This window comes from Uloborus diversus, chromosome 7, assembly GCF_026930045.1.
Source record: "Uloborus diversus isolate 005 chromosome 7, Udiv.v.3.1, whole genome shotgun sequence".
NCBI classification, from domain to species: Eukaryota; Metazoa; Arthropoda; class Arachnida; order Araneae; family Uloboridae; genus Uloborus; species Uloborus diversus.
In genome coordinates, this window is record NC_072737.1 from 112,080,204 (window position 1) to 112,095,700 (window position 15,497).

Sequence of the window (15,497 nt, forward strand, 5' to 3'; positions counted from 1 at the left end):
ATGTATCTGTACCCGGGAGGGAAAGGGAATTTAGTCACAAAAACAAAACCAAGAGACGAGTTAGAAATTTTTCTTTTCTAATAATTTTTATTACTCAATTGGATTGCCGTTTATGAGCTTATAGAATGAAAATTAGTTCATTGAAATCTTCGCATATAATTTTCTTGTACTTCTAAATAGAGTGTAAAATGTTGAGTAAGATAGTGCAAAAGACTCGTGCAAAAATCTTGAATCGGGTGATTTGCCTTGAACCGCCCAGCTATAAATATATTATTTTTCCAAATTTGCTTCAAGAGGAACTTTTTTTTATTGCACGTTACAATAAGCAATGGAAATTCATTATTTATTTTTCGAATTTTCTCTCGTTGAAAAACAATTATCATAGCTTTTTTTTTTTCCAAGAAGACTCATTTTTAACACCCGACAAACAATGGAAGGGGGTTATAAGTTTGACGTGACTGTGTATTTGTGTATCTGTGTGTTTGTCTGTGGCACTCTAGCGCCTAAACGGATGGACTGATTTTGAAAAAAAAAAATTTGTTCGAAAGGAGAGCTGATCGATAGTGTTCTTAGCTAGGTGAACATTAATTAACGAAGATATTAATTAAACCCGTCTAAAAGGTTTTTCGCAATTTTTGCAGTGAAATCACTGTTAATTTTTTAAAATTTAATACCAAAATAAAGAGAATTTTCTTTCTGCGTCTGATAGGATGTGTTTGGAACTTCCATATTTCATAGAATTCGGATTATAACGTTTTTTAAAAGCAGATTTTAATAACGACTAAGCCTTTATTCACGCGATTGATAAACGAATTCATTGTTGGCCGACAAGAAAATTAAAAGCAATGATTTAAAATGATATTTTAATATGTTGCCAGTTTCTATTCAATAGCAATTAAAATACTTGACATTGATTTTCAATAATATAAGGCTTTTAAAAGGATTTTCAGTTTTCCCTCTTGATTCTACAATTGCGACTCAGTCGGGGGGTTTTAAAATTTTTAAAGTAATGGTCTTTCTTCTCTGATTCGTTTCTCCTGTGAAAGTTAAAATTTGTCATTTATTTTGTTTTCATTCACGCACACATAATATGTGAAGAAAATGATGATGTTGCTTATCATTTTCAATACGTTTTTCTTAGAAATCTTATGTATGTATTTGTTTTTAGCGGATAAGTGAAAAGAAAGAATGGAGAGAAACTCAGTAGCCTCTGCGAAATGCTTCAGAAACTGAAGCCATGTCTGCTGCCAAAACCGCGATAACGATTCACACTTGGTGGCAAATCGCCAAACGGTCAAAATTTTCTCTCGTCGCATCTGGACGAAAGTTGCGGCCGCGCTTGTCCGGGGGGAAAAAACACCGCTGTTGTCGCCACTCTGTTCTCAAGGCACTCTAGCCGCGCCACGCCATCCAAATGGATGAGGCGTTCGGCATTCACGACCGGATTTTGGAGTGGTGCCGCGCCATTCGGATGAATGGAGCGCCCGTGAATGGCGGCCCATACGCTAGTGTGAGTATAGTTTTAGAGTATACTAGCGACACCTAGCAGCAAGGTTCAATAGCAGCTTAGAGGGTTTTGAACCAATGCGCATGATCAAGATGCATATGTCTTTGCAGGTCTGCCGGTTCGATAGACTCAGCTGTGTTTACATCGTGCATGTGCGAGTGCATTGTTAGTGATGCATATCAATAAAAATAAATCGAGTGAATGGTAAACCTAGTTTATACTGGTATGTAATTGTTGCAGTTTTTACTCACTTCACAATTGCAGTACAGGATGGACGCTACTAAATTTGCCAATCTTAGTGTCCCGGAGAAAGAAAAAATTTTCGAAGGTTTAAAACCTTTCTTGAAAACTTCTGCAAGGTTTGGTGTACCATTAGTAAATTCTCTTGATGAATACGAATCATTGAGCATAGCTGAACAGGAAGTATTTTTTGAAACCATTACTAAACCTAATTTAGCTCTGCTTTTTACTGTGCCTACTGAGGAAAACTCGAAATTGAAACAAAAAACTCTAGATTCTTGGGTCATCAGTAAAAATAGTCCAAAAAAGAAGTCCTTGGAGAAAGAAAGTAAATGTAATGAAAGTATTTTTGAAAACAGGAATGAAAATAAATCAAGAGAAAATTATGCAACTAATTCTAAGGATGTTACAAATACGAAAAGTATCGAAAATACAGGAAAACAGCACAGCAACATAAGTTTCTCGGAGGTAAATAGTGAAACAGGAAAAAAATTTTCTACATCTGAAAAATGTGATGCTGTTAAAAAATCTCAGCAAGTAGATTCTTTAATTGCGTCAATTAGTCTGGATAAAATTAATAAAACAGGGAATGAAAGCGAGTCTGAATCTAATAAAAAAAGTAAAATATCTAACTTACCTGCTATCAAAGGTAAATCAGTTAAAAGTAACAAACAGTTGTCAAAATGTAATAAAGTGGAAGCTACTCAAATGAAGGATGATGGTATCGATAAAAATCCTGTAGAAGTTAATGTTATTATTGAAAATGAACTGTATGAAGCGTCAGATTCGCCCAAGCAGCTTGGAAAAAGGCGCTGCAAAAGAAAAGCTGAAACTGTTGTAGAAGATACTCCACCGCAGAAAATTCAGAAGTCGGTGAAGTCGCCAGTTACAGAATCAACTGGTGAAGTAGAAAATACTAAACATTTTATCAGAAAAACTCGAAATAGAAGTAAGAACAGAAGTGATGAATCTTTGGAAAAGAATATAAATACTGATGAGCTAGTATCAGTCCCATCAAAATCAGATTTCTCAAGCTTGCCGTATATGAAGGAGACTGAATGTCTAACAAAATCAACACATACTAAAAACCTTAAAACAATTCAGCAACTGAAAAGGGCAACAAGGATCAGGGGTAATCAAACCAACAAGTCTTTGTTAAAACAAGGCACGTTTTCTATGGAATGTGAATTGTCAAATACGCAAACTGAATCACATAATGCACAGAAAAGGGAAAAAACTCCCAAAGAATCTGTTACATCACTTATAGATAATGAGAGCACTGGTACAAAAAGTTTTCTAAATACGTATGCTGACAAAACAAAAGATTCAGAAAATTTTAAGACAATAAATAAAAATGACACAACTGCAAACTCTGTTATCACTACAAAAAACAAGTCTGAGATGAAACCCAAAACCAGTAAAATGACTAAAACTCCTTTAAAAGAAGGCAATTTTTCTCCAACATGTACATTAACCACTGGAGCTAATACCAAGGTAGAAGCAACTGTTGAAGATCCTATTATTATACGTATTAAGAAAACTAGTGAAACTCAAATGTCTTCCGAATATGCTTCAAATGTATGTTCTAATAAAGCCAAGGACCCAAAAACTGTGGCATCTGGAGATTCTATTATAGTGACTAATTACAACTCTAAGATAAAATCTAAAAATGATAAAGTTTCTAGAACACTATTAAAAGGAAGCAAAATTTCCCCACATTGTGAAATGTCTACAAGATCAACTGAATCTTGTAATTCTCAAGAGAGGAAGATAGTTATTGAAAATCAAGTTGAATTATGCGCAGATGATGTTAATTTTCAACCTGATACTCCATCTTCTTCATGTTTGGGTGCAAACATAATAAGTGAAGAAAATGCCATATCTTCAAACAAGACTACTGAATTGTCTAAAAGATCTGTGAGACTGGCTAACATTAAAAAGACTACTAAAATTCCTTTAAAACAAGATAAATTTTCTCCAAAATGTGAGTTGACCACTGTAGCTGATAACAAGGTGGAAGTAACTGCTAAAGATCCCATCAAAATACATATTGAGGAAACTGGTAAAACTCTAATGTCTCCCAAACGCGCTTCAAATGTAGCTTTTAACAAATCAAAAGACACAGAGAATGAGCTCTCTGTAGATTCTGATTCCGTGACTAATAACTGTCCTAAGATAAAATCTGAAAAGGATAAGAAAGCTCGACTGAAAGGATGCAAATTTCCCCTAAAATCTGAACTGTCAAGAAGTTTAACTGAATCTTGTAACTCTGGGGAGAGCAAGATCATGAATCTGACTGAAAATCATGCTGAATTACACATAGATGATGCCAATATTCAGCCTGATATTCCATCTTCATCAATGTCTGCAAACATGATAAGTGAAGAAAATACCATATCTTCGAACAAAAATAAAAATACTAAATCACCTATAAAATCTTCGAGACTAGCGAATAAAGCTTCCAAGTTAAAATCTAAATGCACTTCAGATTCAAGTGTAGAAGATATAAATATGTGTGTTATGAAAAAAACTAAAATAACATTAGATTCCAATGAAACTGAATCAGCTTCACAGTTTTTGAAACCAAGCAAAAATTTATCTCTCAAAAACTCTAGTAAATTTGGAATACCTCATGAAAATATTGTTAGTGAAGAGAGAAATTCAATTACTGCTAGGTTTTCTCCAAATATTCCCAAACTTCATGAAACCAGTGAAAAAGATATGCTTTCTGCTTGTTCTGAGAAAACTAAAAACTCAGGAACACTAGAGTCATGTAACCGTATCGTTGAACTAGAAAGTGTAAATAAAATGACTTTTTCCCCTGTAAAACAGTCAACAAATTTGGAGAATTCGATTCAACTTGCTGAGAAACCTTTATCCAAGCATCAAATTAATTCTAAACAAAAAGTGACTCTTGATGATTCTACTGAAAGTGAAAAACAAATCTTACCTTCACCAAAGCAGTCAAAAATATCACCCAAATCTAATCTGTCACAACAGTATAAAGAATTAAATGATGAAATTGATATGTATATGACAATGGCTAAAAATTCATCAATATGTAAATCTCAAGGTGGCAGTTCCGGTTTAAAAACTACTGAAACAAATGAATCAACATTATTGCAATGTACCATGGACAAACACTTTCAATCACCGAAAAAGAAATCTGAAAAACATAGTGATAAGTCTGAGATAACAAAGGATAACAGATTGATTGGAAAAGCTGGGAAAAGAAACAGAAAACAAGTACATAAATGTGCTTCCTTAGTTAATGCTTCTGATACTGATAATGTAATCGGTTCGATTGATGAAACTGAAACAGTACCTTTGTCAGAATCCACAACAAATATTGAGCGAAAAGATGTAAAAAATGTTGGGAGTTCTCCAGTGTCAATTCAGTTGCAGCAAGCTGAAGTTACAAGAATAACAAATATTCATCATAAAAATGTAGAAGATAAGATAGATCTTGGCTTGCTAAAGAGTAAAAGTAGGCTTACACGAAGTAAAATTAACTGTAAGAAAACACCAATCGAAACCCCTTCAGCAGAAATGGTATGTGAAAACAATTCAATAATGGATCAAAATGATTTTGTTGATAACTCTCTATCTGTTGAAAAAAGTAAGAAAATAGATGTTGCTGACCAGAATGAAGAAATAGCGCATAATGATCAGCTTACAAATTTTGTTCCTCTGAAAAGATCATCTTCAAAAGTCGGCCCAAAAATAAATAAATCAGAAGATCTCAAAATATCTCGGAGAACAAAGAGAAAGTTTAGCAGTGATTTAAGTGATGAAACTGAAAACAAAATTTCAGTTACTGCTAAAAAGGAAAAATTTCCTGAAAATACACTGTCTAATGCATTTAGTGATAATATTAAGGAAATGTCAAAGGAACAGTTTGAGTGTCAAAAGAAGGATAGCAAATTGCCAATTAATAGAAAAAGAAAAGGTCAGAATAATGAAGTTAAGGAGTGTGTTGCTTCAGAAATAAATAAGTCTGAAAAAGTAAATAAAGCTAATTTGGGAATGACCCTAACTTCAGATGAAACAAATAATGGAAAAGAAATCGGTGTTAAAAATCCATCTGAAAACATATCCTTAGAAACAGATGAATCCAAAAACAGTTTAAAACAAAATGCTACAGAAAGGGGCAATATTATGGTTGCTGATACCATGTCAAAACCTTTGCCAAATAAAAGGAAGAAACTTGATAAAAATAAAATTTTAAAAACTAAAAGAAGTCAGTTGAAAGAGAAATTGATTGATACAGCTTCTGAAGAAAAAGAGAAAACCTCAAATGATATGGGATCGAGTACTGTTCATGATAACATTCAGCCAGTATTATCACCAACAATGCAAAAGAAATATAAAGAATACAACAAATTACGTGAGTCCTGTGCTGCCATTGGAATAGATGTTGATGAACTGTTTGAATGTCAGGAAATCAAAGACATGATTAATAATCCTGATATATTTACAAAAGATGGAATAATTTTTATTGGCCCATATAAATTGCCTGCCACAGAGAAAGTTGTGCCTATTGTTTATGCACATTCATCAAAAACAGATTTGTGTAAAAGTTTGGAAAAAATGAATATCATGAATATGAAAAACACACTTTCATCTTAAACAAGGGTAAAATGACATTGTGCTTTTTCGAAATTTATCTGTTAAATATATTTTCCGATTGTTACATATTCTTGTTAAACTATTCAAAATTCATCATCCAATAAATTTTGCTTTCATTATCAATTATTGTGATAATCTACAATGAATATTCTCTTTTGTAAAAGTTATTTTCAAGTTGTGTCATCTACATGGATTTTTTTCTGAAGGTGTGTAAAGGTTTTAAAAAATAGCTTAGCCTTACAGATCTTTTCTCTTTAATTTAAGAGCCTAATTGTAAAACTGAATTATATTTTAACAAAGGTATAGTCTTATGTAGCAAGAATTGGTCAAAGCCAAACAATTTTCCCACTTTCCGCCAGAAGAGCCCTGATGGGAGGTCACTGTGACCTTCGAAAAATTTCCTTATTCTGTAATTTTGTTTGATGATTTGGCAAAATTATCACTATTTGGTAAAATTGAGTTCTATTCAGTAAAACTATCATTTGGCGAAATTTGGAATTCCATTTGGCAAATATTATCATGTTTCGAAAAAGTTTGAGTTCCATTTGACAAATTCAGATTTTCTGCCCTCACAAACATTTAAGTTCCCCTCCCATCGCCCTTGAGTTTTTTTTTGACAGAAGATAATCCTGTGTATGTAGTGCGTAAACTAATTCGTAAAAAAGTAAACAATTTCAGATTTGATAAATGAAAAAATAAAATTTATTTTTATCACTTTCTTCCCCTGCAAAATCAAACTGAATACAAACATAAACTATCAACTTATGCACTTTAACAACAAAGCGTTAAATTAACTGTTATAAATGTAATTCAAATAGATTTTGGCCAAAATGCAAAGTTCTAAAAGTCCTATTTTTGACCACGAAAATCACTTTTGATGACCTATAAAAAATCAAAGGTCCAGTTGACCGAAAAAATAAAAGTGGTTTTAAACATCTTTCATATGCAGCTTTTAGAGATATGAATTTAAAAAAAATATTAAGAATGGTCGAGCGCACCCATCCGTCGAACCTGTATGGATTGACCCATAAAACACAAAGAAAATGCTATTTTTCTGAATTTTATTTTACGTTTGGAAATCGAAAACCAATTTTGAGTTTCTTCAAGCAAGTAGTAGAAGAACAGCTCTATATTCTTGCAAAATTTTAAAGTTGTCAGAATTTTCCCTCATTTGAATCTTTGTATCTATGTGAAGTGGAAAATCATAATTTTACAAAATGTCACTAAGTTTAAAACTGATTTTGAAGACAAAAGAGTTAAAATAAAACTTCAAAAGTAAAGTATTTCTTTTATGATACTTAGTACATTATTGGGTATTAATTTCAGCAAAGCTAATGCATTCCTTAAAGATTGAGATTAAAAAATAAAATGCTTAGTTATGAGAAAACTGAAATATTTTCAGTTTTTGAAACTGGGTTTAAAGTTAACTATAATAACTTTGAAAGTTTTACTGACATCAGATTAATTACCCTACTCCATAGATTACAACAACATATAACTTTTATGTTTTCATTAAAGTTAATAAGATAAAAGCTTTCAAAAATGCAACATTTAGCATTTATGAGAATGCTGTTCAATTTGACCAATTTTCAATCGCATGTAACTATTCAAATAAATAATATTAAGCAAAAATATTTTAGATATTTTTATATAGGCATAAACGGAACCTGTATACCAAATTTCATAAAAATCTGTTACCATGCGGCCACCACTTTTTTGTAAATGTTGCTCATTTCGTATGGAATGACCCATATGTATTGTATATCCAAGAAGATGTACGAAATATCTAGCTTTCAGATTTCCATGCAATAGCTGATTTCTCGTTCCCCCCCCCCCCCCCCCCCTCACACACACATTGGCTCTGACGTCGTACTTTTCTCTTAAAAACTGCTGAAAGTACTTGAATTTTTGAGCTTTTTTAGATAGAACTGACCAAAGAATGTAGCATGAGACAAGTTTAACTAGTTGAATAAAAGCAGCACCTTCGATCAATTCTTCAGGAAATAATGTTTGACCACTAAAAAAAATCATTGAAAAATGTAACCAGTTTTATGAAAAGGAAATCCTTATTGTTCATGGAGCTATTCCTTCCTCCCAGGGTTCGTGATTTAAAAAAAAAAAATAAATAAAAAAGTCAGATTTTTTTTTTAAATCTTCAAAAATTTGTAGATATTAATTATTTGCATTTTTAAATATAATATACTTCATATAATAGATGAATCCATTCAGCTTACTTTTTAAATTCAGATAAGTTCTCTACTATAAATGCATTTTTAAAAATTTATAAATGCGTAATAATGCTTGGATAATATCCGATTTTGTTTTATGCTTTGCGCAAAAATAAGGTTTTCATCATTATGTATGTTCTTAGTGTAAAATAATATAATGAACAATTACTTTTCTTAACTATATTAGTCATGGTGTACAAGAAGAACTAAATTTTTATTTTGTTTTGCACTAATTTTGGAGTAAATGCAATATTGCCAGAGTGAAAATCTGTTATACACACAGAGGGATCTATATATTTTTGCCTGTTGACGTTAAGTGTAGTTAAATTTAGAACAATACACTCTAATAATGATTATTTTAATTAATGATTTTGTAAAAAAAATCACTTGATTTAAATAAAGTGATTTAAAAAAAATTAAGTGAAAATTTTAAAAAAATCTGGTGATTTTTTTTTGAAAAAAAAATCACCTGATTTAAATCAATGAACCATGCTTCCTCCTCATCATTTTTTATGAAAGATTTTTTGCAATCTCTACCCCCCATCCTCACTATTCAACTTTTTTGCCCTTGGTTCAAACAAAAGACATCCACCAGTTTGTTACAACACACAGCCCGGTACAAAAAATTGTAGCTTCTGCTTGATGAGAAAAATGCTTTTTTTTTTATCATGCATGGTTTCAAACCGTAAATTATAAAATGTCATTTTCTTTTTGCATTCCTATTCTTCAGCAATGAAGCTTGTGGTCTTGATTTTGAGCTAGTATGGCAGTTTTGCATAATGAAACATCTTGTTAAATGAGAAAAGACCCATTTTTTTGCTATAATGAATTAAACAGATTAAGGACTGAAAATGCGTGGCAAAACGCTTTATAGAATAAAACTTGAGTTTAAAAAAAAAACGCTTCTTTTGCCATACTCAATTGGACAACAGATGAACCACCAAGCCTCCTCTTTGTATTAGAGCTCCATTCCTGTACCTACTTTTGAGGAAGGGGGGAACAAAATATGTATATTGTTCCCTTTAATTTAATGTAATGACCTTGTTTAAGTTTTGAATTCATATTCATGTATACATTGGTTTCAGTTTATTTGATTGTTCGTTCAAGTTTGCTTCTACAATCATTGTTATTGTTTTTTTTTTTTTTGATCACATTAAACTTATGTTTTTCAAGTGTAGCCTTTTTTAATTACTATTATATTATTTATTTTTAACAATTTTGAATTCTCATGCAATCAGCTGTTTAAAAATATTTTAAGTCCTGCATTCTACCTAGAAAAACTTTTATTTAAACTTTAGTCAATATTCTGAAAGTGTAAAATTATGTCCATATACATAATTTTTTATTTATCTTCTGGTATTTAGTTTATAGAGATGACTAAAATTGACGGAAATTTCCTGAATTTTGAACATTAAGTGCTATTGTAGCAATTTTTCGGCACTTTGCCTTACACATGAGTTCATCCAACAATTCTATATACATTTTTTGCTATTAAATATATTTGTTAGAAGTGGAGCTGTCTCCTTGCTGTACAAAGGTCATCAATTGCCAAACACCTGTTTAAAAAGAGAATCCATATATATATATATATTTATATATATATATATATTATATATATATATATATATATATATATATATTATATATATATATATATATATATATATATATATATATACTAGCAAAAATACCCGGCGTTGCCTGGGTCAGAAACAATTATGAGAAACAATCGTTACTTGCCCTTGTTTTCTGTTTTAAGCGAAAGAATTTAAAACAAACCTTTTTGACGTGATTAAAAATCGAGCTTCTTCCTTACTCATTAAACTAAAATAGCAATAAGTATAAAGAACAAAATAGTATTCAATTAGAAACGAAAGCACGACATTTAAGCATATACAAATTTGAAGAATTTCCGAAATATGAAATTAAACTTTACATGTTTAAAATGATTTATCTGTTAGTACTTTTTTTTTTTAATCTAAAACCTTCTCAGTATGGCTATTGATGTATGAACTGTTTTAAAAAATGTAGCTGCCCGTGTTCCCCTTACACTTGCTTTAGTTATTTTGGGAAATTTCAATTTTTGTGAACACTTGGTGCGGTTTAAAATCTTACCAAATTTGCGAGAATCATTTTGGGACACTTTCGATAATACTCCCCCTCCTTACTAATTTTTATTATAGAAATATTGTAGCCAGATGCTGAGATACTTTTGGTCAAAAAAAATGGCGCCAACCGGTTTCATCCGAAATGTTTCCAAAATAAGTAGTAAAATTTGGCGATTGTTTGAAATCGTGTAAAAAGAAAAATTAATGGAAGTTTTTGTGCGGTTTATGGATTTGCCTAATTTAGTTGTTGAATTATTTTACACAGTATTTTTTTTTTTTTTTCAGTATCTTTGATTGGCGATATTTTGTTTATATGGTGAAAGCTGAGAAACATTATTACGTAGTCTTTGGGCTGAAAACAGCGACAGTGGAAAAAACTGCCAAATGCATCAGCTACTGAAATCTTCCTGAAAAAATTTTGGCGAGCAAGTGTCCAATCAGCATAAATAATAATAATAAACCATTAATTACATAAGTTCCGTTTAAAAGTAAAATGATCAGCCAAATCCATTTATTTTTAGCCAATCTTGTGGGAAAACGTTACTTTAAGATTTGACTTGAGAAAAGCCTCAAAAAGTCAGACGAAACGCAAAAATATTCAACAATACAGGGTTCGTACGGGTGATGGAAATCCTGGAAAGTCATGGAAAAAAAAATAACAGAATTTCAGACCTGGAAAAGTCATGGAAAATTGAAATTTTCATTGAAAGTCATGGAAATTTATTTCAAGTCATGGAAAACTGTCCTGGACAAAGAGAAAGGAGCAGTAACTAAAGGAGCATTAGAAATCTTGAGTGATTTAACAGTGCAGCACATAAAAGCTATTAAAAGTGGAAAATTGAACGATCCAAAAATCAAATCTGAATTTTGAAATCTCATTGCATCCACTTCTGTTGCAGCCGCTTGCCATTTTTTGCGATGTGATTTTACTGCCTGGACATCATTTATTTTGAATTTTCTGTTATTTTCAACATTTCTTATGTTTCATATTCTGTAGTAGCAAAATTTCACGTTCTTAGTTTTGCCACGCCCACTCAAAAAAAGCAATTCAGTTGCATGCAAGTTCAATTCCATTACTTGTAAAAACTTTATTATTAAATTTTTCAGAGTTTATCTTAATTTGTTGAATGTTTTAGAAAATATAGATATTAAGTGAGGCGACAGAATACAGAAAAAGAGGAATTCGAATGCTCTAAAACAGTAGTGCCCAACATACGGCACGCAAAACTAATCCATGCGACCCACTGCTACGTTCAATGTGGGGAATTAAACGTGTTCTGAAATTTCTGTACCTATTAATTTATATGCATTTGAAAATGTGCAAATAAGTAAACAAAACAAGTATACTTTTGAATCAGAAGATTGATTCATTACTAAATGGTTTTTTCAAAAAATCTGATTTAGAAACATAAAAAACTAAACTGTGTGGCTTTATTTTAAAGAATCAAAATACTGTCAAGTAATGTGGATGATTAACTTACCGGCGGTTTTGCACGTCTTATCACGCCGTAGCAAGATCACGTCGCTAGCGTTTTACACGTATTTTTCTGACACTAAATTTTCGTTGTCAAACGGTCCAAGGCGTAGAATCCTGCGTTTCCTTTCCCCTCTCCTGAGAGCGGCACCCCGGAGCGCAGGGGCCCACCTTCTGTATTCACACATGCAAACAATACCCTTTCATCAGGTTGGGGTTTCAAGGTTCAGTGCATCCTTCTTATCAACGCAAAGATTTCTAAGCAAATCTCCTTGCTATTTATTGTAAGCATCTGCTAAAAGCAAAACTTGATTCCAAGAATGAAATATCCACTTCTCTTTCTTCTAAGCTTAAAATTTACATTTAATTAATGATTGAGCTGTAAATGGATGCAACATAATTTAATCGACGACAATGACATTCAATTACATTTCAAATAAAATAATAAATAAAAGCCGTGAGATTTCAAATTGAACGAAAACAAACTAATTATCCTTTTGGAAATAAATTTATAGCTACGGCTTTATTCGCTACTAACATATAATTTAGGAACTTTAACTGTTATAAAATCACAATGCTGTAAAAAAACCAAAGAGTACACGTAAAAGATCAATTTTCAACTTTTATGTGCACTTACGTCGCGTTTTACGCACATTTAGGCAGATGCTGTACTCAAAACACATTATAAAAAATATAAAAAAAAGGGATATTTTTTCAATTTTATTTACTCTAACTGATTGGCCTTGGGTTTTTGTCGCAAATTTCAATCATTAATATCAGAAACATTTTAAATTCACCGATTCTGTCTAATACTTCAGCTTATAATTATTTTAATCACAAAGAAAAACAAACATTTATCTCTTAGCATACAATTTCAATTCTGTATAAGTAAAAAAAAAACTAAATAAACAATATATAGTAAGAGCAAAAATTTTGCACAACACCAGGCAGCTATTGTGTTAACATTTATACAAAAAAAAAAAAAAAACTTCAGTTGTTAGCAAAGAACAATAATATTTTTTTTTATTGTTATTAAAAATGGAAAAGTACATGAAAATGAATAGTTTTCAAAAAAAAAAAAAAAAAAAATCAAAAATTGAATCGTTTGTAGCTTTTTCTTTTCAATAAAAAATAAAGAGCCTCGGAATTTTTTTCATTGAGAGGGGGAAGAAATTCAGAAGAATGGGACCTGACTCTTAGTAAAGGAAATTTCTATGGAGTTGCTTACGATCTACAGTATTTTGTAGGAAGATGGAAATGAGGAAATGGTTAAGTGAGAATTTATAACTATTCTTTTATGTAAAAAAAGGAATAATAATAAATAGAGAAAAATAAATAAAGGTTTAAACCGTTTTATAATTAAAATAAAACTTCAGCAGAGCTTAACTATTTGTACTTTATTAAGCAACAAATCCAGAATTTTCATTGATCTCAATTTGCCCAAAGCCTGATATTTACCTCAAATCACTATTTAATCTGTGCGATTGCTTGATACAAGTCATATGATCTTTCAATTCCTTGGAACAACTTAAGCAAAAATAATTATAAAACCTTGATTTTTATAGAAAAATCATAATTCATGCTTCATACTAATTAATAAACCTTTCACGGGGATGAAAATTCGTAAAATTATTTTAACAACTTTTTTGCTGCGACTTTTTTTTTACCACTATAATTTAAAAGTATTTCATTGTTTACTATTTTTTGCTTTAATTGTGTTTTCATAACTTTGATTTGATACCTTGTTCGGTCACTTAGGTCTTAACTACTAGCAGGGGCACTCCGAAATAAAATGAGAGGGGGGTGGGGGGAGAGGTGGATTCTCAAATTTTCGAATGAAGTTCTACTTTTTCCAAATGATAAACATGAGCATGCACATTATATCATACTTACATAACATCTAATGAGAAGCAACATTATGCATCATTAAAAACAATTTTTAAAATTTGAAAGAAGAATCTCAATGTTGCAATAGTGTTTCCACATTTTTCAAATGAGAATTTTTTGGGGAGGTTACACTGTCCTTCTGAGCCTCTCATCGAGGCGCCCCATACTAGATCCCATGTGATTGTCAGTGTTTCTTTAATAATAGCTTTGTTAAATACGCCATAATTCAGTGAATGTTGGATTTAGTATTTGTTTTCCGATTTTCAAACGGGATCCCAGACAGTCCCGATTTTCATTGAAAAATCCAGTGTCCCGTCCAGTTTACTTCACGTCTCGGTAAAATATAAGTTTCATTACAGATGACCAAAAAAATATAAAAATAGTTAAGAAGGATTATTTAAAATAATAAATTTTTCATTTCTGTACCTCGTAGCCAGACTGACGTAAGTCCAAAAATTTGAATTTTCTGTTTATTACTGCTAGGGTTCGCCGATATATATCCGATATTTGTTCTGAAAATATCATGATATTTTGATATTTTCGATATTTATTTTTCCAACTACGGTATTTTCAGTATAAAAATTATATTAATCATAGTAATATAGCTCATTTATTATTAAAAATACCTAAAAAGTTATGCACTATAGTTTTATGATGTATTATTACACATTAATATAACAAAATAATGTATTTTTTATTCATAAAATTATTAGTAATGTAACAATTTTAATGCATATTAAAAGTACCTAATTAAATGTTAACCATTGGTTGGAACAAAAGAAAATGTCTTATGACTGTGCCCCTGACTGTTGCATATTGTTTTTTTCTGAATCATATAACTGTGTAAAAGTAGCTAACAGAAGACAAATGAGTAGAACAGCTAACGCTATATTAACTCTATTAAAATTGACTAAAATGTAAAATGGAATATTAGATATGAATAATTAAAGAAACCTTAATTTTAAGTCTGCACATTATAATAATAAATAAAGAGTGATTTGAGGATGCATTTACTATTTTGAAGACATTAGTTTGCGTTGATTGAAAATATCGGATATTTTACATATTTTCGAAAATTGCACTCACATGACATATTTTTTTCTCTCCTGTAAAGTAGCGTATGTGAATCACGTTAGTTTAGCTCTGAGGTACAGATTTGTAATTTATGAGCTATAAAATTACTATCGGATTTGCTTGTAAGGAATTTTACAAAAAGATTTAAAACAAAAAAGACTTTCTAAAAAAGTCCTAGCCAATGCAATAAACAAGTAAATATTGTGCAAAATTCAATTCCTCATTTCTTGCTGAAGTAACTTCAAAAGATTAACGTTTACAAAATAAATTGTTTAAATGTATCTGCTTGCGTCATGTATCATTTATTATTCCTGGTTTAGGCTGATAATTATTAATCATTTATCCATAGC

At 31.0% G+C, this 15,497-nt stretch overlaps 1 protein-coding gene across 1 annotated transcript; it reads left to right on the forward strand.

Annotated features, from left to right (window-relative positions):
* Nucleotides 1-1,777: 1,777 nt before the first annotated feature.
* On the forward strand, nucleotides 1,778-6,376 carry LOC129226837 (uncharacterized). Its single transcript, XM_054861466.1, has 2 exons — nucleotides 1,778-5,228; nucleotides 5,892-6,376. Exons 1-2 carry the CDS (start codon nucleotides 1,778-1,780, stop codon nucleotides 6,374-6,376), a joined length of 3,936 nt encoding a protein of 1,311 aa, XP_054717441.1.
* Nucleotides 6,377-15,497: the final 9,121 nt, after the last annotated feature.

Excerpts from the sequence above, each read along its gene's own strand:
- LOC129226837 (XM_054861466.1), top strand. The coding sequence starts at position 1,778 with ATGGACGCTACTAAATTTGCCAATCTTAGTGTCCCGGAGAAAGAAAAA. Across the intron at positions 5,229-5,891 it reads AGATCTTGGCTTGCTAAAGA|AAAGGGGCAATATTATGGTT; the intron begins GTAAAAGTAGGC and ends AAAATGCTACAG.